We start from the raw sequence: 27,969 nt of genomic DNA on the forward strand, positions 1-27,969 counted from the left end.
TTGCTTTTTAAATAAGTTTAATAGTATTCTTTTCAGTGAAGGCACTAAAATATAGCCAAGCATAAACATAATCTTCCTTTTAATGCCTACTTGCTTTTCAAATACCAGTGTGTATTTTCTTGCCAGATATTTGAAGATTCAGTTGAGAGTTCAGTAGACATTGCTGTGAGGTACTAACTTTACAAGGAATTTGGGAATTCAAGTCTCTTTTGACATGCTGACAGTATTTTTTCATTTATAACTGGAAAGACTGACTGATAAGCTTTTCTGGAAGAAGAGTGTAGGAAGAATTACTTTTTAGAATCACATCATGGGAGTGAGTCCCTGGGCCAGAGTGACCAGTTGTTTAGCTTTCCTAACAGTAAAGTCTTGGGGCTGAGGAGGTGGCTCAGTCCATAAAATGCTTGTTGCATAAGCGTGAGGACCTCAGTTGAACCTCCAGCACTCATATAAAAAGCTAGGTGTTGTAGCTGTGTTTGTAATCCCAGCTGAGGGAAAACAGAAATAAATAGATTCAATCCAATCAGCTTGATTGATTGATGTGCTTCAGGTTGCAGCAAAGCAAAGTGAACAGCTTCTGAGGAGTGACACTAGAGCTTGACCTTGACCTGTTAATTTGTACATATGTGCATGCATACTCCAAAAAAAAAAAAAGTAAAATAATTAAATGAGCAAATTAACATGAGTTGGTCACTGTAGTCCAGGTGGCTCTAAATGTAGGAGAACATGAACAGCAGGCAGTTCATCTGTTGGCAATTTCTTCCCATTTGAAAGACTAGACAGTAGAGTGCTTGATAGAGTTGTGGCTGAACATAAAGGTTAGAAGGGGAGAGATGCTGTATAGCTTTGGCTATTAAAATGCTTGCTTAAAACTCTAATACTAATTTTTCTTGTACCCTCTTTCCTCTTTTTTCCCCAGAACTGATAGTGCATCAGCTGACCCAGATACTTTAAAATACTCCTCATCCAGAGATAGGGGTGTTTCTTCCTCTTATGGACTGCAGCCTTCAAATTCAGCTGTGGTGTCTCGGCAAAGGCACGATGATACCAGAGGCCATGTTGACATACAGAATGACGAAAAGGGTATGTGTGTGTGTGTGTATTTATATTTATATTTATATTTATATTTATATTTATATTTATATTTATATTTATATTTATACTGCTGGAGCATGCAATTGCTGGAGCAGCTTCTCTTTTCTTATCCCTCCCTGTCAGGTATCTGTTTGTCTGTCACTCTCTCTTCTTCTCTCCCTCCCTCCTTCCTTTCCTCTGTTCATTTTCTAATGTATTGAAAAGATAGGTTGTAGCTGAAAGTTTCCCTGTGTCCCACTTGGTCTACAGCCACTCAGATCCAAGTAAACACACAGAGGCTTATATTAATTAAAACTGCTCAGCCATTAGCTCAGGCTTACTACTGACTTGCTCTTGCACTTAAACTCAGCCCATTTCTGTTAATCTATATGTTGCCACATGTTCTGTGGCTTTACCTGTGTGCCATCACATGCTGCTCCCTGGACGGTGGCCTGGTGTCTCCTGACTCAGCCTTTCTCTTCCCATAATTCTCCTTGTCTGCTTATGCCGCCTATACTTTCTGCCTAGCTACTGGCCAATCAGTGTTTTATTAAACCAGTATACAAAAGCATTATCCCACAGCAATATGTACCAGATAAAATATTATTTTTGAAAAAAAAATTTTTTTTTTTGGTTTTTTGAGACAGGGTTTCTCTGTGTAGCTTTGCGCCTTTCCTGGAACTCACTTGGTAGCCCAGGCTGGCCTCGAACTCACAGAGATCTGCCTGGCTCTGCCTCCCGAGTGCTGGGATTAAAGGCGTGCGCCACCACTGCCCGGCTTATTTTTGAAAATTTTAAGTTTGGCTCTTTGAAGGTTTTTTAAGGCATATAGTTTAAATGCATTGTCTACTTGTAACATCTGAGGTTCCCCAGGCTACTATCTCTTGTTTACTCATCCAGAATGTGCTTTAGCAGAATATAAAATCTGTCTGAATTTAACTTTTATTTCTCTGCTTACCTTCCAATGAAGGAATCAAAATGGTTTGGAGTCAGGTAGCCCAGGGAGAAGCAAATGCTATAAATGGGTGAAATCCTGAACTGTTAGTTGAGAGTGAAACAAGGACCTTGTTGAGATAATGTACATTGCTTTTTTCAGGTGGCTACAGTGTCAATGGAGGATCTGGGGAAAATACTTATGGTCGGAAGTCGTTGGGGCAAGAGCTGAGGGTTAACAATGTGACCAGCCCTGAGTTTACCAGTGTTCAGCATGGCAGTCGTGCATTAGCCACCAAAGACATGAGGAAATCACAGGGTAAGACTTAGATACTAGGCTTGACCACATTCATCTCTCATGGCCATGAACAGATAAGTGCATCTGTGAGTTGCAAAGCATGCAGGTGGCAGCATTTGACACTTTTTCTGTGAACCTCTAGCTTGTATACACATAGGCAAAATATAAAATAAAAATAAAATATAGTCTTCATATTTAGAACATCAGAAGTGTTAAGTACTGTTGGTGTGTTTGTGTTCTGCTTGCAACTAGGAAAAAGAAAGGTTTGGGGCTACTTTCATAGTGATGCCATGGTGTTCACGCTGCAAGTGGTAGTTAGCTGTTGTCAAATTGACTGTGTACTTGCAGTTTGCCTGAGCTTTGTGCCAGAGAAATGATAATACTGTGAACAAGCGGTTTCCTGTAGGGGCCTCTCTTCGATGAGAAATAGAAACATGACGTTTTCTGCCTATACAGACAACGTCCCTGGCTTGTAGTCATTGCCTGTTCTCATTTTCTTTCCTGGTTTTTGCATTTTGTTTTTCTTGAGATGACTTCCTTGGTTAATCTAAACAACTTGTGGACTCAGAATTGTTAGGAGTAGCTGGGACTGCAGGTACCTGCCACCATGCTCTACCCTACCTTTTTTTTAGGTAAATCTTGAAAACAGCTTGGGATGGAACTGAAAAAAAAAATGTTTCTGTGCCTTTCTTTTTTTCCTTTCTCAGCTGGTCTTCCTCAGTGAGATGCTCAGTTTGCTGAGGGGTTTTCATTTATTTTATCTTTGACGAGAGTTTTTTGAAGTCTGTGGAACTATGACCAGGTATTCGCCTATAGATGCAAAGAGAGCTGAACAGAAGAAAGATCAGTACACTGAACTAGAATGCCTGAACTATATGCTTCATACTTACAGTGTACTAGGGGGCCATGAAATGTTTCTATTTCACAGAGCGATCGATGTCGTACTCGGATGAGTCTCGACTGTCGAATCTTCTTCGGAGGATCACCCGGGAAGATGACAGAGACCGAAGACTGGCTACTGTAAAGCAGCTGAAGGAGTTTATTCAGCAGCCAGAAAATAAATTGGTGAGTAAATGTGCTTGGAGTTGCTGAGGATCTTGGTGTTCTTAGAGTACTGTGGTTCTGTGTTGGGAGGTTTCAGCAAGAAATGGTTTGCTTCTAGGAAAAAAAGTTTCCTTAGCTCTGTACTTGACCTATGTTAGGGTGGCCTGGAATAATAATGCCCCTAATGTATCATTTATCTATAAATGGTTATTGTTGGAGTCACTTTGGTGTCTTCTTTCATGGAGTGCATTTAATTTTTTTTTTTTTTAAACATAATTTAGCTTGTGGATATCCCTGCTGTCCATAGACATTTTCTTTGACAGACAACTTCTTTGACATACATAAAGTGGAAGTATAGGGTACATGTGTTATGAATGTAAGTCTGGTTTAGTGATCAGAGGTAAAGAAATGGAAAAGCTGGGGCTGAAGAGATGGCTCTGAGGTTAAAGGTGTCTCCTGCTCTTACAGAGGTCTTGAGTTTGGTTCCCAGCACTCATGTTGGGCAGCTCACAATTGCCTGTAACTCCAGTTCCAGATGATTGGACACCTCTGGCCTCCAAGAGCACTTGTGCATGAGTATACACACACACACATGCTCGCTCACACTTCCACAGACACATGCATACACAGCACAATGCACGCTCACTTTAAAATAATAATAATGGAAAGAAAAATGGAAAAGCTCTTTAAAAGGCAATCTTTAAAGGCATATTTCTTTACTCTTTATTTTCCTGACGTTAAGAGCTTGATGCAGGAGAAAATTAGTAAGAATTATATATAGCAAGGCAGAAAGCAAGCTCCTCTCTTCAAAATTTATTATGGAAAATTTTGAATATGCAGCAAATAGAAAGATGTCCAATGAAGCTCATGATGCCACCCCTAGATTCTGTCATTGATATGTCACTGTATTCCTTTATTACCTCTCAATCCCCTTATCATTCCATGTAAATGCTCTTCAGAGTTTTTTTTATGATTAAAATGAGCTTGAATGTATCTTGTTGATGATTTCAACTCTTGATTCCTGTGAGTCAGTTTGTTTTATAGCTTGAAGGGAAACATGCCATCCTCATGTGATCAAAGACTGGCAATAACAAAGAAACTGAGATGCCATATAATCATATCTGAATGGAATGATAAAGTATACAATGCTGTTTTTAAATAGGAATCTGAAGTTTTTATACTTTTTTAAAATTAATTACATTTGTGGTATTCATTGATTACATTCGCAGTATTCATTCAACAATTATATTTATGATATTCATTAGTTACATTAATTGTATTGATTTATTACATTTGTGATATTATGTCCTGATACTGCTGTCCATTTGTAGGGATTTTCCATCACACAGAACAGAGATTCTGCTCTATATTACTTTCTTCTCAATCTTGAGATAATGTCTAATCTTTCTGTCTCTGTGAATTTGTTTATACTTTTTTTAAGGTACTAGTTAAACAGTTGGATAATATCTTGGCTGCTGTGCATGATGTGCTTAATGAAAGGTAAGTAACTAATAATGGTCATATTTAGGTGACTTTGAATGTAATTGTAGAAACTACTGAAATACACATGTTGTACTCTTGGCCTTATTTGTAAACATCACTAAGTCCTTCATACCATTCTTAACCTGTTATTTATTCATTAATTATTGTTGAATACAAATGGAATCTATTTGGAAGAGAATCCTCTTTTTTTTCTAAGCATTGGCTTGAGGAAAGACATGAGCTGATGCCAGAGTGTATTAAAATTACTGTTTGAAAGAGTTTTAAAAATGTTTAGAGAGCAGAGGAAAAGGCAACCTTCATTCTTTTAATTATCTCTAGGCTTCTCAGAGAGGTTCAGTGATTCCAAAGAATTGCAGTATTAGAATTAGCAGGTCACTAATGGTTTTATTTTACCCAATTTCTTAATTTTATACTTAGTTCTAGCTGTTATCTTTTTAAGTTTGTGTGGTTTAGCTACTAAACATTTCCTGCTTTGCAATTGTATGTTGAATGTTATTAGAAATGCAGTGCATTTTCTAATGATTTCCTGCTGCCTCTTTCTGTGAATCAGAAGTGGAACTTACTTGAAGCTTGGATTTTAGCACTTCTTAGCTTCTTAGTGTTTCTTAGTAAATCATTTTGTAAAGAAATCTAATGTCTGATAAGGAGACTTTTGAACATTATATACTACAGAGGATACAGATGTAGAATGGGTAAAATTCCACCTTTTTATTTAGTTTGAGCTTTGAAAAGTCATTTAGGAATTCTTTAAAACATACATGGGAGACATTCTTTTATAAGAAGTGCCATATTTTCAGTCCATGAAAACTAATGCCTTTTGTGTGTGTTTTGTTTGGTTTACATTAAAATAAACACAGTAGCAAGTTGCTTCAGGAGTTGAGGCAGGAGGGAGCTTGCTGTCTTGGACTTCTCTGTGCTTCTCTGAGCTACGAGGCTGAGAAGATCTTCAAGTGGATTTTTAGCAAATTTAGCTCATCTGCTAAAGATGAGGTGAAGCTGCTCTACCTGTGCGCCACCTACAGAGCGCTGGAGACTGTTGGGGAGAAGAAAGCCTTTTCCTCGGTGATGCAGGTGAGAGCCATGGACCCATAATGGGGTGAAGTGAGGTGGAGGGCCAAGTGGAGGATGGGCTTATGTGCCTACTGTTGGACACAGCACTGTGCAGTCGAAACGCATTTTGATTTTGAGTAAAGTTAAGTTTACAGGAATTTTAATTTTAGACATTTTTGTCTTTTTATGTAAATTTCTCTTTGAAGTTGCTTAATACTAGAGTGACTTGCAGATTTAAAGTAGGAACTCTACTTAAAGAGTTGGCCTGGAGGGGCCCTCACAGTTTTTGAGAGAGACAAAAACTAACCATCACAACTAATTTCTAAATCTCTCCCCACCCCCCTCACTTGCTAAGTTTTAGGCTTGATAATGTCTAAAATTATTAATCTAAATAATGTAAACACTAATTTATGAATTGTACTCCAACTTCTGTTTATTTCTGCTTCATTTCTGAATGTCTGGATATATGGAAAGGCTTTCTCCCAAGTTAGGGTTTTGTTTTGTTAGGGTTTTTTGAGATAGGGTCTTATTTTGAGTCACATACTATCCTCCAATGTCTCACCTTTCCGATTTAGCCCCTTGAGTGCCAGGACTATATGCTGTATCTGACTTTCCAGTTTAATCTGAGGAGCATTTATGTCATGTTTTTGTTGAGGGAATGTTTAAAAAATAAGTTATTTGGTGCCTGGAATATCTGATGTCTTTTTGTTTGTTTGTTCATGTATTTTTGAGAGGCAGAGTCTTACTATGTAGTCCTTTCTTACATGGAACTTGGAGATCTACCTGCCTCTGTCTTTTGAGTGCCAGGATTTTGTGTAAGCATTTTCTAACTATAGTTTGAAAGACTTTAAATCCACAGGAAGATAGATATACCAGTTTGATAAAGATCCCAGGCCTTGTATATATTAAGAATGCTGCTGCTAAGGTACCTTTAGCCCCTGCTTCATCACATTTTGCTAGCAGCTATTTTTTTTTTTAATATGTGCAGTTTTCCTAGTTTTTTGTTTGTTTGTTTTTTTAAGATTATTTATGAATGCTGCGCTAGGTACGTTGGCGCACGCCTTTAATCCCAGCACTCGTTTTTTTTTTTATGTGCAGAGCCAGGCGGATCTCTGTGAGTTCGAGGCAGCCTGGCTACCAGTTAGCTCCAGAAAGGCGCAAAGCTACGCAGAGAAACCCTGTCTCGAAAAAAAAAAAAAAAAAAAAAAAAAAAAAAAATTATTTATGTGCTGGAGAGATGGCTCAGAGGTTATGAACACTGCTTGTCCTTCCAGAGGTCCCGAGTTAATTCCCAGCAACCACATGGTGGCTCACAGCTACCTGTAATGAGATCTAGTTTGCAGGCAGAACACTGTATACATAATAAATCTAAAAGCTGCCTTGTAATTCCTAAAAAAAAAGATTATTTATTATGTATGTATTATGCTCTGCTGTATGTATGCCTGCACACTAGAAGATGGGACCAGATCTCATTATAGATGGTTGTGAGCCACCATGTGGTTGCTGGGAATTGAACTCAGGACCTCTTGAAGAGCAACTAGTGCTGAGCCATCTCTCCAGCCCAATTTTTTTTTTTTTTTTTTTTTTTTTGTTTGTTTGTTAGTTCGTATTTTTTGAGACAGGGTTTCTCTGTGTAACAGTCTTCGCTGTCCTGGAACTCCCTTTGTAGACTCACTGAGATCTGCCTGCCTCTTGTCTCCCAAGTGCTGGGAGCAAAGGCATGTGTCACCACTGCCTGACTTACTTTTTGGTGTTTGATTTTTCGAGATAGGGTTTTTCTGTGTAGCTTTGGAGACCAGCTGGCCTTGTACTCATAGAGATCCTCCTGGTTCTGCCTCCCAAGTGCTGGGATTAAATGCGTGTGCCCCTACCGCCAGGCACTTTTTTTTTTGTTTGTTTGTTTTTGTTTTGTTTTTCGAGACAGGGTTTCTCTGTGTAGCTTTGCGCCTTTCCTGGGACTCACTTGGTAGCCCAGGCTGGCCTCGAACTCAGAGATCCTCCTGCCTCTGCCTCCCGAGTGCTGGGATTAAAGGCGTGCCCCACCACTGCCCCGCCAACACTTTTTGGTTTTTAAGGCAGGGTCTTACTCTGTATTCCCAGCTGGCCTGGAACTCATGATGATCCTCCTAAGTCAGCTTCCCAAATGCTACAAAGTGTACTACCATACTTGGCTTATAGGTTTCTTTATCTCTTTTGGTAGTGGAATGTGTGTATATGCACATGTGTGGAGGCGAGCAGTCTGTTTTTCTTCTATTGCTTTCCACCTTAATTTTTTGAGACAGGGTCTCTCACTGGCTGATCAGTAAACTTCAGTAACCTACCTGGCTCCAGTTCTTCCTCCCCTTATAGTGCTTGGGTTACAGACATGTGCCACCACATCTGGCCTTTATTGAGTGCTAATGATTGAACCTAGGTCCTCATGCTTTACTTTACCTCATGCTTTAGGCACTTTACCAACTGAGCCATCTCTCCATCCCTTACACTTATTATATTTTCACATGAACACTTTTTGTGGAAGTATTTGAAGGTAAGTTAAATACATATGACAATTCACTCTGTTATATATCAGTATATATCACTGAAGAATGAGCCTATTCCTTCTATAGCAGCAATATTATACACTTAAGAAAAGCATTTTATTGCCTGTACAAACTATGTTCAAGTGTCTGTAATTGCCCTTAAGATACCATGTATATCTATGGTTCTTCTGACCCAAGATCCCATTCAAGATTCAAGTATAGCCTTTGATACTATGCTTTTTGAAACTTTCTTACAATAATAGTTTTCCATACCCACTTCTTATTTTATTATATGTGCTACTTTTCTTTCTGTCTTCCTCTTTCTCTCTTTTTTAATGACTGTACCTTCTGAGTAGAGTCAGTTTAAACATTTTTAAGCATGAATGCTTGATATGTTCATTACAGGCAACCTGACAGCAGGTTGGTCCCTCTATTAGACTTGAAGAGTGATCCCTGGTTGAGGGAATGATCATCAGATCTTATTATAAAGCTTTTTTTTTCCCTTTCAGATGAGCAGTATGGGTCTGATGTCTTGATCTTTGGATGTCCTGGTGTTTTAATAATGTTTCATTCAGTGATTTTAATATACAGATTTTAACATTGGCTAATGCAAAATGGTGACTTTAAAATTTTAGCGTTAACCTTTTTAAAATATTAATTTATATTGTTTTATGAGTTTTGTATGTGCAACCATGTGTTTGTGTGGTGCCTGCACAGGGTATAAAAAGGCATCAGATCCCCTGGACTGGAGTTACAGATAGTTGTGAGCTCTTCTGTGGGTGTTGAGAACTGAACCCAAGTACTTTACAAGAACAGCAAGTATTCTTAGCTGCTGACCAATCTCTCCAGCCCTCCATTATACCCCTTCATTACACACATGTGTATGCATATGCACATGTATGTACGTATATACATGTAAAAAAGAACTTCTGTCTGAGGAAAGTGGTTTTTAGCAGCTGTGTAAGTGATAGGTCTCTTTTCATTATAAGTGCTCAGTGGAAAGAAGCCTGAATATCATCTCTAGGGTCCCATCCTAATTAACTAACTCTCTCCAGATCATCTTGATTAGAAACAAAATGCATACAGTTTGCTTTAAAGCATACTAATTACCCAAGATTAATTCTGAAAAACTTTTCCTTTTTATTCTTGAGTGTTTTAAGAGAAGTCCTTACTTTATAACCCAGGTTTTCCTGGTCTGTTTATTCTTCCTCAACCTCCCAAGTGCTGGGGTTGTTATAGGCCTGTGCTACAGCTCCTAGCTTTACCCTATATGCTGAATTGTAGAGTAATTGAGGTGGTTAAGGAAATCAGTTTCCCCAAGTACATCTTACTTTTTGGGGGGTGTGCTGGTTGGTAGAGTTATGTGCCCCTGGCTAGCCTGGAGCTTTCTATGTGGACCAGACTAGCTAGACTAGCCTCAAACTCTTAGATCAACCTTCCTCTGCCTCTTGATTGCTGGGATTAAAGGCGTGTGCTACCACATCTGGTTACATCTTATTATTTTTGTACTTTAAATTTAGTCACAGCCACAGAATAACATAGAGATGCTTTTTCACCACTACTTTTAGTTGATAAGAAAGGAAAAAAATGTTACTAGATATTAAAATAGAGAACAGTATTGCTTTTTGGCCTAACATAAAATAATTAGAGCAATGGAATTTGTTTTCTTTTGAAAATGCTGAACTTGAAATATTTACATAAAGTGGTAATTTTTGTCCTCTTTAGTTTTATATCTTAAACAATATTGAAAAAAATTTATTTTCTTTGGTCTCATAATTAGTTGTGAAGTAAACTATTTTCTCTCTACATTGTCAAATGTTTATGATTGTAACTTTGCTTTTCAGCTTGTGATGACCAGCCTACAATCCATTCTTGAAAATGTGGATACACCAGAATTACTTTGCAAATGTGTTAAGTGCATTCTTTTGGTGGCTCGATGCTACCCTCATATTTTCAGCACCAATTTTAGGGTGAGTTTCTTTTTCCGACTTTATTCCCATCTCACCTTGTTTTGATGGTGGGATGGTTTTGTGAAGTGGAGGCATGAGATAGTAAACAAGCTTCTTAGCCTTTGAATATAATCAGTGATGTTTTAGAAGAAAGGGCTTAATTGGTGCAGTAATATCACAACAGGGGTCATGATGACAATGATAATGTTTTAATAAAAAAGTAACAACTGCATCCCCCCCCGCCACACACACACATTAATACCTTTGGTATAGAAGAGAAAACATTGCGTCAGTGTCATGACTATAGTTTGCTTTTTTCCTGCCTCTCCAAATCACATGTCAGGTAGATTGAACAGCTTTTTCTAGGGTCTTTTATTGTGATGTGATCTCCCTGATGACATAGTAGTGAAACCTTAAAATGACTGGCCTCCTCTTTTTGTCCCCATCAAGGATACAGTTGATATATTAGTTGGATGGCACATAGATCATACTCAGAAACCCTCCCTCACACAGCAGGTGTCTGGTAAGTCTTAGCTTGTGTCAGTTCTGTAAATACTGTGCAAAGAAGTGTTGGTCTGACCTAGCAAAAAGGGTACTTCAGGAAGATATATAAAAAATATATATAAGTGAACACACACACATATGCATAATATTATGCAAAGTTTAAATGTTCTTGATAGCAGGTATTTATCTTAAAGGCAAATCCCATAGTTTATTCCTATTTTATTTTATTTTTTTATTACCAAAGGTAGATTGATATAATTTAGAACTGAAACATGCAGACAGGCCTAGAGTATTCAGAGGCTCTCTTGTCTGTTGATCTTCAAAGCAAAAATATGTAGTAAATAGTAGGTTAGGAGAAATCCAGATTATAGTGTTGTACTGTGAGAGAATTTAAAGACAATATCCGAAGTTGTTTATAATATGTTTAGCAAGAAAGTCAAGAGGTTGAAATACCCTGAAACCTAGAATAGAAGATTCTGTTTTTTTGTTTCGTTTTGGTTTTTCTTTTCTTTTCTTTTTTTAATGTGCATTAGTTTTTTGCCATGGGTGTTAGGTCCCCTGGAACTGGAGTTATAGACTGTTATGAACTGCCATGTGGGTGCTGGGAATTGAACTCAGGTCCTCTGGAAGAGCAGTCAGTGCTCTTAACCGCTGAGCCATCTCTCCAGCTCCCATTTATTGTTTTTATTGTTGCTTTTGTGATCATTTTAAATGAGCCACAAATAATTGGATGACTGTCATCTGTGATAGAGAACAAATGATAATTCAACTTGTTTGCACACACCTGCTGGTTCCATATGGTACAGTTTCTCTCCTCTGAATCTTTGGTATAATAAATTTTGAAAAGTGTATGCCAATTAGAATGGATGGTGTCATTTCTGCTGAGATGCCAAATGAACAGCCCCATGACCTGGGATAGAAAGCTAGATTGATAGTACATTTTAAGTCGTGGGGGTGGGGGTGGCGGTGTGTGGGTGGGTTGGTGGGGTGACATAGATATTAAATCTGAAAAATGATACAAGATTTACAAACTGAATTCTGAAGGATGTGAATTTCTATAACATTAAAAGAGGCTTGATTAATCACCAGCATGCTTTTTAGTGGCAGTTCTAATGTTACAATACAGGGCATGTTTTAAGAGTAAATAGCTGGAAAGCAGGGTTCATTTTTACTTTTGGTAATCCCTCCCACATTTTTTTCCCTCCTGCCTCTTCAAAATTTCTTCCATGATGTCAAGGGTGGTTGCAGAGTTTGGAGCCATTTTGGGTAGCTGACCTTGCATTTTCTACCACTCTTCTTGGTCAATTTCTTGAAGACATGGAGGCATATGCTGAGGTAAGTTGTAGAAAACCAAGTTAGTCTCAAAGATTATAAACACTATTAGGTTTATTTTACAGATAATTAAGATTGTCAGACATTTAAGCAGAAATTATATGATTGTTGAGATTGTTTTTTAATTTATTTTATTTTTGCTATTTAAGTAACCAGAAAGTTTGTGTATATATAATCTTACACACACACACACACACACACACACACACAACACACACACACACACACACAATATTATGCAAAGTTTAAATGTTCTTGATAGCAGGTATTTATCTTAAAGGCAAATCCCATAGTTTATTCCTATTTTATTTTATTTATTTTTTTATTACCAAAGGTAGATTGATATAATTTAGAACTGAAACATGCAGACAGGCCTAGAGTATTCAGAGGCTCTCTTGTCATGGTGTGGAGGACAAGCCTTGGCTTTATTCCACTGGTGCAACTGTGTGTGAATGTGGTGACTTTCAGGGGGCTTCCTGCAGCCTTTGCCCTTGCTGCTGGCCCCACTACTATGGCTTAAGCCTTTGTTGTCTCCATGGAGTGCCATGGTTCCTGTTTGGCTGTCCAAATACTCAGTTTGCTTAAGTTCTTTGCTCACTTCCAGTCAGAGATTATTCATTATTCTACCACTTTTGTCACTAATGTGCTTATTTGCTTTCTTCAGTAAAAAAAAAAAATAACAGAATTTTATATTTTCATATTTTTCTTTTGTCCCTTGAAACAACAGAATACAAGTCCCCCCTTACCTATAGAGATTAATCTTTCAAAAACTACCCATTTTTATAGATAGAGACACTTCCCTTAGGCATTTTTAATACTACTTCTTTTTCTCTTTTTTTGGGTACTTAATTATTTATAGAAATATGTTAGTTCTAGCACCCAATCTTAATAATTGTCTTTGGGTACATTTTATGCTTTTATTTTATTATTATTATTATTATTATTATTATTATTATTATTATTATTGTTGGAGCTGAGGATTGAACTCAGGGCCTTGCACTTGCTAGGCAAGCGCTCTACCACTGAGCTAAATCCCCAACCCCAATTTTATACTTTCAAGTAGATTTTAAGTCTGTAGAGTAGGTCTTCAAATTTCTAACCCCATTCCTTTTCAGTGCATACTATTAATATATTCTTAATTTGTTAAGAATTCTTAATTTTGACTAATTAATATTTTTAATTTGTCAAAAATTGTATGGAATAAGAATTTAGTAGAATACAAATTTAGGAATGCCAAAACTTTGGTGTGCCTTTTGTACTTATACAACAATATAATATATGCATAAGAATTTGTTTTTTTCCCCAACATCTGTATTGTTGCAGATCATTTTCATAATTTACCTAGTTTTATGTGGAATGGTTTATAGAGAACTTTAGGCATATGGAGTCCTATGTTTCCTTTTTTAGGCTAAAATTTCTCTTAATTGATAATCTTTTCTAGGGCCAGGTGTGGTTGAACACTCCTTTAATTCCAAGACCTGGGAGGCAGAGTTAGGCAGATCTCTGTGTGTTGGAGGCTAGCATGTTCTACATATTGAGTTCCAGGCCAGCAGGACTACTTAGTGAGACCCTGTTTTTACAAAACAAAACAATAACCTGCTAAAATTAAGTGACTTAAATCATTGGAAGACATTGGATAAGTCTTTGCTACTCTAGAGGCTGAGATAAGAGGATCGATGGAGCCCAGAAGTCTTGGCAACATAATAGACTCCCTCAAAATAAAATGTTGGGGGTTGAGAAGAGGAGATTAAAAAGAAATAGGAGCTGGAATGTAGCTCACTACAGAGCCCTTGCCTACTATGTGCAAGGGCTTGGGCTTGATGACTGGTTACCAGCTTATAGCAATAAAGCCAAAGCAAACCTCAGTGTACTACTGTTTCAGTAAGAATGTTGTGTATTTACATCTAGGACCTCAGCCATGTGGCCTCTGGGGAATCAGTGGATGAAGATGTTCCTCCTCCATCAGTGTCATTACCAAAGCTGGCAGCACTTCTCCGAGTATTCAGTACTGTGGTGAGGAGCATTGGGGAGCGCTTCAGCCCAATTCGGGGTCCACCAATTACTGAGGCATATGTCACAGATGTAAGTGTCTTAAAAGCCAGGTTGTGTTGTAAGGGCCCTCTGTACCCAGTGAACTATATTAACCTTTTGTGTTAAATGTGTTTGTGTCTGTTTACTTCCTTATTTAGAAAAGTAGGGAAGTCTTCTTATCAACCACCATCCTCACCCCACCAAGAAAGGGCCACTCTGAATTCTTACACACTCTTGACATTTCTCTAAGGAGTTCCTTCACAGATGCATGTATTTTTATTTTTATATTCTTTGGTACTGGGGTTGAACCTAGTGCCTTGTATAGGCTTTATTCTTACCTCACCTTATAAAGCACCAAACTTTTCCCTCATCCTGCACTTACTATGTTTAATATATAATTTTAAAACTTTAAAATTAATACTATTCTTTAAAAATTGAGTGTCCTTTTAGCTTTCAACACAATAGGAATAATACACTATAGAGAAAGCATCAGAGATCATTTTCTTGGGTTGACTGTGTAGTTTGTAGTAGAGCCTTTGCCTTGCATGGAAACCTGAATGCTATTCCTACTACTTACTGCAGTGAAAATAAACTGGTCATTTTCTTTGAGCATGACAAGATGAAACTCAGGAGTCACATGATTGTATATTCTTTGATGTTAAAAAAAAAAATGCAATTTTAAAATATCAGCCTGAAGCCAGGTATGAGAAGTGACCAGAGTACTGCATTTGAGTGATAAATGCATGGTGTAGTTTAGCAGAGAGAATGCATGGTGTAGTTTAGCAGAGAGAAATGAGCCCTGAGCAGTGAGTGTTCTGGAGTGAGGAGGGAGATGCATGTGTGGCAGCCAGGGAAGACGGTCTACATGACTGAAGTGGTCAGGCACAGTGCCGGCTATTTAGGAGCATAACTTTGGACGCATTGCTAGATGAATAAAGTATTGTGTAATCCTTGTTAAGGTAGGTGTGTACTAGAGCAGAAGTATCAGATTTTATATATATAACTAAGCTTGCGTGTTGATAAAGAAATCTTTTAAATGGCTTCATTTCTTTCTTCCCTTTTTATTACTTAAAAGGTTGTTGCTTGAAGAGTGAAGTAAAGACAGTTAACTCAAATGCAAAACAAAAGGAAAGGAACATAAACTTTCTCAGAACAGTTATATTTTAAATATGTTATGAAGGCCTTCAATTTTGGCTTTTGTGAATAGCATTAATGAAACTTACATATTTAAAAGACAACACACTGGGTATTATTGATTGATTGTTATAGATCTGTGATACTTTTTAGCATGAACTTTTTCATTTTTTAAAAAGGTTATTTGAAATTTAGTACATAAATACTGTTGCTTGCAATTTAATGATTTCTGTGTATGTATATATGTCAGAAATTATCTGGTTTTTATGATCATTAATTGGATTGTGCACATCAGGAATTCTTATCCTGAGAAAGAACTCCTAGGACTCAATGGTAGAGTACTTGGCTACCATGGTCATTGATACACAAACTTTACTATTAGCTTAAAGCAACTTTAGTATTTATTTTGAAAAGATTGTTAAAAATCCAACATCTAGCTGGGTGGTGGTGATACATGCCTTTAATCTCAGCAATTGGGAGGCAGAGGCAGGTGGATCTCCATGAGTTTGAGGCCAGCCTGGTCTACAGAGTGAATTCCAGGACAGCCAGGGCTGTTACACAGAGAAACCCTGTCTTGAAAAACCAAAACCAAATACCCCCAAAACTATAAAAACAAAATGACCAGCCAAATAAACAAAAAAATCCAAGATCTGCATTTAAACAGATGTGATCCTGACATTTCTAAGTGTGCTAAGTTGTGGTGTATATCATAATTATAAAGATACTAAACTTTAGCCATTTGATAATTTCTAGGAATAGAGGAAGACTGTAAGTGAACTCAAGGGGGACAAATTCTATTTTTTGTCATGATAGTAGTTTGGAATACTTTTTAGCCAAGATCTTTTTTTTTTTTTTTTTTTTTTTTTTTGGACTGTATTAAAGATGTCCTTATTAGTTACCAAGAATTAGAGAATCAGCTGTGACCTGTGTGGAGGTACACATCTGTAAAGACAATCTAGGTTAGCCTTTGTTCCATCTCAATCAAAAAGGAAATTCGCCAAACAATAAGACTGTTAAAAAGACATAATTTTGAGTTGAAGATGCATTAAATAGCAAATAGTGGTGTAGAGAAGCTTGTGTTTAAAAAGGTGCTTGTTTTCCCCATTTGCAGGTTCTATACAGAGTAATGAGATGCGTGACGGCTGCAAACCAAGTGTTTTTTTCTGAGGCTGTGTTGACAGCTGCTAATGAGTGTGTTGGTGTTTTGCTCGGCAGCTTGGATCCTAGCATGACTATACATTGTGACATGGTCATTACATATGGATTAGACCAACTGGAGAATTGCCAGACTTGTGGTACCGATTATATCATCTCAGTCTTGAATTTGCTCACATTGGTATGTGAATTACTCCTTCTGTTGTTTTAAATGTTTTTTGTAGTTGATATGGAAGAAATTAAAGAGCTTTGTTTCATGTGTTTTAAGAACGGATTTGCTTTTATCTTTTTAAGAGTCCATTGATAACTCTCATTTTTTTAGTTTGGTCTGCTTTTTTTCTATTATCAAATTGCCTTTAGTGTTTGGTAGCTCACTTTAGTCTTAATTCCTCTGACATTGTGTTGATGACATTTTGCCCTTTGCCAGAGACCTGCTAGTGCACCTGATAAGTGCTATATGGGAGAAGGTGCTTGACTACTTTCAAAAACCTGCTTATATTTTATTTCTTAGAAAAAACTAATATATGATTTTTTTTTTACTTAATTTCTTTTCCTTTAATTTATTAGCTGTTTTTAACTGCTCCCTTTAAAATATAATGGAATAATGAGTCTTTATACTTAGTACTTAACTTCTGTAATTAGAAACGCATGTCCTACCTGGCTCATGTAGACTGTTGATTACCTCCTCCTGGCACTTTATCCAATTTTAGTATTTTAAAGAACTCCTGGTCCTTTTACTGTCTCCATGGTTTTGCCTTTTTTAAGAATTGCCAACTAGGTGGTGGTGGCGCACGCCTTTAATCCGAGCACTCAGGGAGGCAGAGGCAGGTGGATCTCTGTGAATTCGAGGCCAGCCTGGTCTACAGAGTGAGTTCTAGGACAGCCAGGGCTACACAGAGAAAACCTGTCTTGAGGGGTTTTAAAAAAAAAAAAAATTGCTAACTATGTAGTCCTTTTATATTGACATTTTTTCACTTAGTAATGTGTGTTTAAGGTTATTCTTGCCTTTTTGTAACTTAAGCTTATTTTAAAATTTTGTGTTTTTAGATTGTTGAGCAGATAAATACAAAACTACCATCATCGTTTGTAGAAAAGCTTTTTATACCATCATCTAAACTGCTATTTTTACGATACCATAAAGAAAAAGAGGTATGTAATACATGGATAACAACAAGTGAATTACTTCAGAAATTGAAAAGTTGGACTTTTGTTGCTTAGCAGACTATGTCAGTATGAAACACTTGATATTGAGTATAAAGGGATTACAGTGAACACTTTAGGTTAATACGTATTATACTAGTACCTTCATGAATGAGGTACCTAATAACCTATTAAGAGTACCCACAATTTACTTTCAATAAATTGATTTTGGTAAATTTTTATAAAGGCAAGAGGCAGATTTATTTCTAAAGGTATAAATTCAAAAGAATTACATGTATTAAAAATAAAAATTACTAAAAAATTAAATAAAATAAAAATTACTAATTACTAATCAGCTGATACTCCAAATTGACTATAGACTTAGGTAGATAGGGGAAAATCAAGCTTAATCTGTTGTTTGTATATGTGTTGGTATTGACTTTAAAAAAAAAAAAAAGCCCTGCAGTGCTTCTTGAGAAATTTAATATTGGCAGTTTTTAGAGCATTCTTTCTTTATAATAAGTCCATAGAGCTTTGTAGGGTACTTAAGGTTGGTCTTGTAAAATGAAGCTTTTGGGTGTTATGGACTGTGAGCATCTAAATCTTGAATGCTTATCTCCCTAGCATGCTGTATATAATGATTTTTAACTACTTCCTTGAAATTTTTTTTTTTTGTAGGTTGTTGCTGTGGCCCATGCTGTTTATCAAGCAGTGCTCAGCTTGAAGAATATTCCTGTTCTGGAGACTGCATATAAATTAATTTTGGGAGAAATAACTTGTGCACTAAACAATCTGCTACACAGTCTCCAGCTCCCTGATGCCTGTTCTGAGATTAAACATGAGGCTTTTCAGAATCATGTTTTCAATGTTGATAATGCCAACTTTGTAGTTATATTTGATCTCAGTGCCCTGACTACAATTGGAAATGCCAAAAACTCATTAATTGGGGTGAGTCTTTAATTGTAAAGACTTAGTTATTTATGCATTTTATGTTATTTATGGTTTTGAGGCAAGTTCTGCTGTATGGCCCAGGTGGGCCTTGAATTCATTGTGTTATTTCTTTAGCTTCTTGAGTACTGACCAGGATTATTGGCATATACCACCAGTCCTACCATAAAGATTATCCATGGTTAAGCCCTTTCCACCCTTTCCTATCTCGTTTAGTTCTTTTTTTGTAGTAGAGTATATATAGACCAGATTAACCTCAGATGCTGAGATTATAGGCATGTATCACCATGTCCATTCATAACCTCATATATTTTATTTGTGGTGCAGGGCCAGAGTTCAAGATTTGGTACCTTTCCCCCCCTTTTTTGGTTTTTCGAGACAGGGTTTCTCTGTGTAGTTTTGGTGCCGGTTTTAGATCTCACTCTGTAGACCAGGCTGGCCTCGAATTCACAGAGATCCACCTGGCTCTGCCTTCCAAGTGCTGGGATTTGCCCTATTGGTACCTTCTTAAATTGCTCTCCATCTTAATTTTTGAGATAGGATCTGTCATTGAACCTGGGCATCACTGATTTCAGCTAGTCAGTCTGTCTCTTAAGAGCTGAGATTGCAGATGCCTACTTTATGTGGGTGTTGGGGATCTGAACTCATGTCCTTGTGTTTGCGTAGTGAGTACTTTACCCACTGAGCCATCTTCTGAGCTTAGGCTCATATTTGTCTTTTTCTTTCTTTCTTTTTTTTAGAGACAGTGTTTCTCTGGGTAGCTCTGGCTTTCCTGGAACTTGTTTTATAGACCAGGCTGTCTCGAACTCAGAGATCTGCCTACCTCTGCCTTCCCAAGTGCTGGGATTAAAGGTGTGTGCCATCACTGCCCAGCGGGAATGATGTTAGTTTTGTGCCTTATATAATTATTTTTGTGCATTGTGTAGAAGAGATGGGGGTGAAGATGAGTATTGGAGAATCCGCTAATATTTCCTTTTTTCTTTTTTTTTTGGGGGGGGGGAGATGAAAGATCTCTTTTCTAACTTCAAAAAAGGGACTGGAGAGATGGGTCAGCTAATGAGAGCAAGTATTGCTCTTGCAGAGGACCTAAGTTTGGTTCCCAGCACTTTTGTCAGGTTGCTCACAATAGCCTGTATATAACTCCAGCATATATTCTCATTCATTCTCTCTTTCTCTCTCTCTCTCTTTCTCTCTCTCTTTCTCTCTCTCTCTCTCTCTCTCTCTCTCTCTCTCTCTCTCCTTCCCCTTCCCTTAAAAAAATAATAAAAACAAATGGGAAGAATTTTCAGCCAGATGTGGTAGTGCATGCTTATTATCTGAGAACATAGAGGGTGGAGGCAGGAGGATTGTAGGTTCTAGACCAGCCTGCAACTAGAAGTTAGTCTGTACAGTGAGACACTGTCAAAAAATGAAAAGTTCTTTACCCCTCCCTGGGGATCTTTATTACAAAATTAATAGTTGTTGGGGGAGAGACTTTTTGTGTGTGTGTGTATCATCTGATAAAGGTGCTCATGTTCCTATAAACAATACTAACAAATTTGTTGGGTCTTAAAAAATAGACATATAGTTGAAGTAGAGAGTTTGAGAAGAAAAGGATTAGTAGGGGATCATAGGGTAATGGAGGAGGGGTGAATGTGATCAAAATACATTATGTACATGTATGACGATGTCCTAATAAAAACATCTACATATATAGAAACATACCAGGTGTGTGGGGAAGGGAGAAGTTTAGGTATGTAACTACGTGGCAGAGTCCCAATATTACAAAAAATAAAATGATGTAATACTATATTTGAAGTGACATCACTTTTCACCCCCCCCCCTTTGATTTAGCCGTATAGTTCTGGCTGGTGTAAGACCTAAAGAGATCTGCCCACCTCTGCCTTTGCTTCCCAAGTACTAGAATTAAAGACGTGGTAACACATCTGGCTACCTCCTTTTGATTTTATAATTACTAGTTTATATACTTCTTCCTTCTATTGGACCATACAGAAACAATAATTTTAGGTTCTATATTAAATGATAACATTTTCTTAGAAGATGACTCTATGCTTGTGCTTGCTTTCTCTAGCTTGTGTGGTCAGAGTAGCCATACTGTCCCATAGATGCCCCTTCTTTTCTGCTACTTTCTCCTTACATCTGAGGACTGTGGGAAACTCCCTTCTTAATACACCTAATTTTAATTTTTGAGGAATTCATGTCCTATATAGATTGGCGAAGCTTTATGTGTGATGATTTGGCAATCTGAAAAAGCAATGGGTGAGGCAGGTAGTCAGAGCATTGTGTCTTAGAGAAAAAGGAATGGATGGAAACGGCTTAGAGGCAGGATTGCTGGCTTTGTTATTGAGCAAGATACCTTGCCTTTGTAATATGCTAATAATTGAGGGAATGTAGGCTACTGTATCAAAGAGTATAGAGGGCTTTGCTTAAACCAGACAGACGTCAACAAACTGGCCCTTTGCCCCAAATTTAGTTGTGCACCCATTTCGTGCTTTTGTTTTAAATAGCTTGATTGAGGTATACTTTACATTGTATATTCCCTTTGTAAAGAAAGCTGTATTAGAGGCAGCCAGCTCCTCCTTTTAATGGCTGATGCCTCATGACAGTGGACACTTGAGGTATTCCTGAATTAAACAGATTCCACTCAGCATAACTTGAGAAACTGATTGCTGGAATACCCTAACTTTGTGTACTAGTTAATTTCCAAGTTTCAGACCATCATTTTAGGTTTTCAGTGTCTTAGCACATTTGATTCTAAAGGTAGATTGTTTGTGTATGCTTGTGTTTGTCTTGGGGGAGCCATAAATATATTTTGTTTTTACCTTGGCAGATGTGGGCACTGTCTCCAACTGTGTTTGCATTGTTGAGTAAGAATCTGATGATTGTGCATAGTGACTTGGCCGTTCACTTCCCCGCCATTCAGTATGCAGTGCTCTACACCTTGTATTCCCATTGTACCAGGTACTGTGCTCACAGATCCTCAGAAGAAAAAAGCCGGAAATGTTTGTTTCTGAGTTTGTTGTCTTCGTGTGATGACAGCTGAAAAGATGGTCTCCACTTTGTCTTTCAGGCATGATCACTTCATATCCAGTAGTCTTAGCTCTTCATCCCCTTCCTTATTTGATGGTGCCGTGATTAGTACTGTAACTACAGCCACAAAGAAACATTTCTCAATTATATTAAATCTTTTGGGAATATTGCTAAAGAAAGATAATCTTAACCAGGACACAAGGTACCTAAGTAATTTTTTAAAAATAATACTAAGTTCCTAAATTTATTAATTCTTTGTGATTCGTGACTAAGAAATGTAGATTACAGCTTCATTGTGAAGCACTTGATTGGTTGTTACTTGATTTTTGTGTACCCTGCTGCTGGACTCTACTTTGGGGAGATTTTCCTGTGGCACTCTGCTGCTTTTCAGAAACAGACTACCATGATGCAGAAACAAATTTCTCTAGACTTAGCTTTTTACTTGTAGATTTATCTTACATTTAATTTTGTGGGTTTTTTTTGTGTATCTGTGGAGTGCAGTGCTCTTGGAGCCTTGTGGTATGAGATTCTCCTGGCACTGGAGTAACAGATTGTTGTGAGCTGGCTGATGTGGGTGCTGGAAACGGAACTTCAGTCCTCTGCAAGGGCAGTGTGCACTCAACCACTGTGCAGTCTCTCCAGCTCCAGCCCTTTTTTTTATTACTTGTATTGTTGGAAAAATCAAAAGAAAACTGATAGAAGAAAATGTTCTGTGGTTTTTGTTTTTTTGTTTTAATATAAAGCCAACTGTTTATTTTATGTTTCAGGAAATTATTAATGACATGGGCTTTGGAAGTGGCTGTATTAATGAAGAAGTCTGAAACATATGCACCTTTATTCTCCCTTCCATCTTTTCATAAATTTTCCAAAGGCCTTTTAGCCAACAGTAAGAGACTTATGTTTTAATTTTGTTTACCCTTTAAAAGAGAATATTGGTTAATGGGAGAATGTAGTTACAGCATCCTACCATGAAGTGAGTAGTCCCTATTTTAATGCCATATATAGTAGTCATGATTATTTTTTATTCTTACTATTTGAAAAATAATTGAAGTATTTGTCAAATTTTCAACCTTATGTTAGTTTATTCTATGAACTTGAAAGTTTTTTCTTAGAAGAAAGTTTATATGTAGAGTAGTTAACTTGAATTTTGTTGAATATTAATTTCCTAGGTGTTTCTGCCAGTGAGGAGTCCAGGCATGAGTAGGGTGTAGTCCATGCTTCCTGTTTGATGAGTGAATGAGTGGGTGAGTGAATGAGTGAATAGATGAATGAATGAATGAATGAATGGGTTCAGAATGTTATGATAGACTGACATACTTTGAGGGGTGCAAACTGAAAGTAACTTTCCTTTTTAATAATAGCTCTTGTTGAAGATGTGAATATCTGCTTGCAAGCATGCAGCAGTCTCCATGCTCTGTCCTCTTCCTTGCCAGATGATTTGCTACAGAGGTATGGACCAGAGACTGATTCTTTGACTCTGGCTGTAATGGCATGGGAATGCTACCACACCTGCTTTATTTATTATTTTTCATAGGTGTGTTGATGTCTGCCGTGTTCAGCTTGTCCATAGTGGAACTCGTATTCGACAGGCCTTTGGAAAGCTGTTGAAGTCAATTCCTTTAGATGTTGTACTAAGGTATAACTTTTGGTGACTATATTTTTATTACTTTGTAATTGTCTACCATAGGAAAAGATTAATCAACATGTTTAGTGCATTTTACATATTACATGGTACTTCTTAGTGATCAAAGAGACGTTAAAGGATGGCTTTGGAGACCTAGAAGAAAACATTTTTTAATGATCTTTATCATCTTTTAATATATAGTGTAGAATAATTCATGTAGTACCCGAAATTCATTACTTTTTTTTTTTTTTTTTTCTTTAAAGGCATGGTTTCTCTGTGTAGCCTTAGCTGTCCTGGAACTCACTCTATAGACTAGGCTGGCCTCAAACTTAGAGGGTGTGGGAACTCAGAGAGTGTGTGCCACTGTCACCCAGTGGGTTAGGTTTTTTTTTTTTTTTTAAGGGACTTATTTACTTTTGCTTTGCCTGTGTGTATGTCTCTGTACCATCACTCATATGCCTGGTGCCTGCTGAGGCAAGACAAAGGTATTGGATCCCCTGGATGTTGAGTTGCACATGGTTTTGAGCTGCCTTGTGGATTCTGGAAACTAAACCTCCGTCTTCTGCAGAGCAAGAAGTACAGTTATCTCTTCAGCCCCAATAATTTAGATATTTAAAAGTTTTGGCTTTTGGTTAAGTTGATTTTGGAGCATTTGTTTGTTTTTGAGATAGGGTTTCAGTTATCCTAAGCTAGCCTCCAGCTTTTTATGCAGCCAAGGAAAACCCTAAACTATCAGTCCTCTTGCCTTCCTCTAAGGTGCTGGGATTACAGGTGCACATCACCAGGTTAAGTTTATTCTGTGAGGAAACCTTGGATTTTATATGTTCTGGGCAAGCATTCCACTGACTGAGCTACATCCCCAGTGCATAACCTTTCTCCTTTTCCTTTTTTTATTGTAACTTTTTTTTTTTGAGCAAGATTTCACTTTCTACTCCAGGATAGTCCCAAACTGGCCTTGAACTCAGGATCTTCCTGCCTCCCAAGTTCTGGGTATACACTAGCAGTCTTTTTTAAAAAAGGTTTTATTTGTACTTTGTGTGTGTGTCTGTCCCTTGTAGTTGAATTCCTGGAAGCTGAAATTAAGTGCATTGTGAGCCTCCTGTGGTACTGGGAACTGAACTCAGGTCCTATGGAAGACCATCAAGAGCATCGAGTACTCTTAACATTCAGCTCTCTCTCCAGCCCTCTGCACCAATTTGAGAACCTTTAAGATTCTAAAATTGTGAAATTATAACATCCCCCACCCCCTGCTTTTATTTGTTATTGTTGTTGTTTTGAGACAGGGTTTTCTTTGTAGCCCTGGTTGTTGTGGAACTCATTCTGTAAACCATGCTGACCTCCAACTGAGAGATCAGCCTGCCTCTGCCTCTTTGAGTGCTGGGATTAAAGGCATTGGATACTACTGCTCAGCTCTTTTTTTTTTTTAAAGATAGGTTCTAATTACATAAACTTAGGGATATCTAGAATTTGCTATCTAGACAAGGCTGGCCTTACACTCATGGATCTTCTTGCTTCTGCTTTCTTAATATTGGGATTAAAGACATGGACCACCACTCCTGCCGTCCTCTATCCATTTTTAAGCCTTAGTTTTTTTTATTTTTTTTGTTTTGTTTGTTTCCAATGAAGTTACAGTACTCCATTTGTAGACTCTGTTAACCTTCCTCCTGAAACATCTTGCTTGATGGTGACTTTTCTGTTAACAGCAATAACAATCACACAGAGATTCAGGAGATTTCTCTAGCATTGAGAAGCCACATGAGTAAAGCACCAAGTAACACCTTCCACCCTCAGGACTTTTCTGATGTCATCAGTTTCATTTTGTATGGGAACTCTCATCGAACAGGGTAAGAAAGACTGATTCTTTATTAGAGAACAGTACTTTTGGTTTTTTTTGTTTTGTTTTGTTTTGTTTTTTTTTGAGACAGGGTTTCTCTGTGTAGCTTTGGAGCCTGTCCTGGAACTTGCTCTGTAGACCAGGCTGGCCTCCAACTCACAGAGGTCTGCCTGTCTCTGCCTCCCAAGTGCTGGGAATAGGCTTACACCATCACCGCCCGGCAGAGAACAGTACTTTTAAGACTCCTCTGATAATACACCCAGATTTGAGAAAACATTCATCCAAAGTGCCAGATTGGAAAGTAACAACATTCTTTGGTGGCTCATTTTGATTTTCATCAGCTTTAGATACTGCTTTGAAGATACAGCATTTGTAGAAACAAAAATGGGCTGTGTCTTCCACTGGTGAAATGTGATTGACAGTTGACTGATCTGATTGACATGAATGCTTTGGAGGAGGGTTGGAGATGATGATATTGTCGAGATGCTCAGTTGTAGTGGATGGAATGAAACCTGGCAGTCAAATTCTTATGAGCTGTGTACCCAGTAATTCATTTCTACCACACTCAGGCCTGTTCTTATGGTGCAGTGGTTTCTTTTGGTTAGAAAAATTGGTTCCTACTCCCATTCCTCTTGTACTTGTTTTGATTATTAAGATGAAGTTGTCATTGTCTGTTACATATGAAACTACTTTTCCCAGGAAGGACAATTGGTTAGAAAGATTGTTCTATAGCTGCCAGAGGCTGGATAAGCGTGACCAGTCTACAATTCCCCGCAATCTTCTAAAGACAGATGCTGTCCTTTGGCAGTGGGCTATTTGGGAAGCCGCGCAGTTCACTGTTCTTTCAAAGTTGCGAACCCCACTGGGCAGAGCTCAGGACACATTCCAGACAATTGAAGGTAACAGTTTGACATTCTTTAAACTTTGTGATGCTGAAGAGTTTCTAGGCCTTTTAACTCCAGAAACCATGGCTTTCTTATAACTGATAGAGATTTCAGAGGTGTTTTTTTTTGTGTGTTTTTCCCCCCCTCCTCTCCCCCTCTGTACTGTTTACTAAGTAATTTCTAGATAGGACTTTTAGGATAAGGTTTTATTAAATAATTCCATTTGCAGTGTGGGTGTCTGGTTTTGTTCAAAAGCTGAGGGGATTCATATGGACAAACATTTTCCCCTGAAAATAAGAGATATTTAATCTTTGATTTTTGTTTTATTTTAAATTGATGAGTATATAAACAGAATAATTGGTAAATTAATTTATTAAGAGTTGTCTCTGATTCATAGTGTTGCTGCCTTTGTTTTCAGGTATCATTAGAAGTCTTGCAGCCCACACACTAAACCCTGACCAGGATGTTAGTCAGTGGACCACTGCAGATAATGACGAAGGCCATGGAAGCAATCAACTTAGACTTGTTCTTCTGCTTCAGTATCTGGAGAACCTGGAGAAATTAATGTATAATGCCTATGAGGGATGTGCAAATGCGTTAACGTCACCTCCCAAGGTTGGTGTCCATGGAATATAGTGCTGCTTTGTAACAGATTCATTGTGAAACATGGTGGGATGTACAGGGCTGAGATGACAGTAACCATGTGTTTATATGTATAACCATAGTTTATATGTATTCAAGGTGTCTTCACCATAATTTGAACCAGTCCTGAGTTCTTTCCCTTTTTTCCTAAAGGTCATTAGGACTTTTTTCTATACCAATCGACAAACTTGCCAAGACTGGCTTACTCGGATCCGCCTCTCCATCATGAGGGTCGGATTGTTGGCAGGTCAGCCTGCTGTGACCGTGAGACATGGCTTTGACTTACTGACTGAAATGAAAACAAATAGTCTATCTCAGGTAAGGTGGTCCATTGGGAATACATTTTAACTGTAGAAATTTGGGTTTGGTCTCTCTGATGGAATTCAATCTACAGATAAGTTTAGTTCTTTTTCAAGGCTTTTCACCCAATATCTTACAAAACTAATGACTTCTCCAGGCACTTTTCTACATCTAATGTCTTAAAAATATGAACTTTTTAAAGACTGGGACTTTAGGAATAATTGTAAGAAATTTGTCTGTGGAGCACATTCTTAGAGTATTCAGGAAAGTTCTTAATTAGGTTTAGAATAAATAAATGGAATCCAAAGCAACAGAATTCTTACTCCTTAATAAATGTTTTGTGATGATTTTTAAGCTAAGCTAAGTACTGTGAGAATAATTGTTAAATGTTTATAGATTGTGGCCAGTAGCTATAAGTTCGGTAGAGATTTGAATTTTAGTGGTATCGAGGTCTGTGACTAATCTTTCTGCCTGCTGTTTCCAGGGGAATGAATTGGAAGTAACTATCATGATGGTGGTAGAAGCTCTGTGTGAGCTCCATTGTCCTGAAGCTATACAGGGAATTGCTGTCTGGTCATCTTCAGCTGTTGGTAAAAACCTTCTCTGGATTAACTCAGTGGCCCAGCAGGCTGAAGGGAGGTAAGTAAGTTAGAAGGAAAGCAATGAATGATAAGATTTTTATGTTCAAATCCTTTGAATTGTATACTAGTGAAAATAGCCAGTCTATTTTGAGGCTCGAAGCCTGCTATAATCACTTCAGTAGGGCGCATCTTTCATTTGTTTTTTGATTAGCAGCCATACATGAGTGCCTCACTTAAATAGGAGGTATGAGAAATCATACTGGAAAACAAGTTCTTTCAGTTTCATAAGTGGTTTTAAATATGATTTTGATTGAAAACTTTCCACATATGGCTCTGGTATATTACTGTATGCTGCTAGAGGGTTTGCTCACAACCCTGTCAATACATGTGCATGCCTCATGTAAGTTTAAGTAGTTCTTAGGAATTTGGAGAGATAAACAACCACTTAAATTTGGAAAGC

The 27,969-nt window shown here is 37.6% G+C and overlaps 1 protein-coding gene and 1 non-coding gene across 2 annotated transcripts in view; one reads left to right on the forward strand and one right to left on the reverse strand.

Annotated features, from left to right (window-relative positions):
- Smg1 (SMG1 nonsense mediated mRNA decay associated PI3K related kinase) overlaps positions 1-27,969 on the forward strand; it is a 105,241-nt gene that overhangs the window by 27,656 nt on the left and 49,616 nt on the right. Inside the window, 22 exon segments of the mRNA XM_028867783.2 lie at positions 920-1,083; positions 2,171-2,326; positions 3,234-3,370; positions 4,791-4,849; positions 5,710-5,923; positions 10,266-10,391; positions 10,821-10,893; positions 12,112-12,209; positions 14,115-14,288; positions 16,483-16,707; positions 17,574-17,675; positions 18,345-18,614; positions 21,445-21,575; positions 21,685-21,846; positions 22,412-22,530; positions 23,006-23,093; positions 23,179-23,280; positions 24,972-25,112; positions 25,802-26,001; positions 26,405-26,601; positions 26,782-26,946; positions 27,413-27,567. Of these exon segments, the coding sequence (XP_028723616.1) occupies positions 920-1,083; positions 2,171-2,326; positions 3,234-3,370; positions 4,791-4,849; positions 5,710-5,923; positions 10,266-10,391; positions 10,821-10,893; positions 12,112-12,209; positions 14,115-14,288; positions 16,483-16,707; positions 17,574-17,675; positions 18,345-18,614; positions 21,445-21,575; positions 21,685-21,846; positions 22,412-22,530; positions 23,006-23,093; positions 23,179-23,280; positions 24,972-25,112; positions 25,802-26,001; positions 26,405-26,601; positions 26,782-26,946; positions 27,413-27,567 (3,258 nt within the window).
- Positions 13,172-13,246, reverse strand: Trnaa-agc. The gene has a single exon. It is a non-coding gene; the product is annotated as a tRNA-Ala (tRNA).

This window comes from Peromyscus leucopus, chromosome 1, assembly GCF_004664715.2.
Source record: "Peromyscus leucopus breed LL Stock chromosome 1, UCI_PerLeu_2.1, whole genome shotgun sequence".
In the NCBI taxonomy this organism is placed as follows: Eukaryota; Metazoa; Chordata; class Mammalia; order Rodentia; family Cricetidae; genus Peromyscus; species Peromyscus leucopus.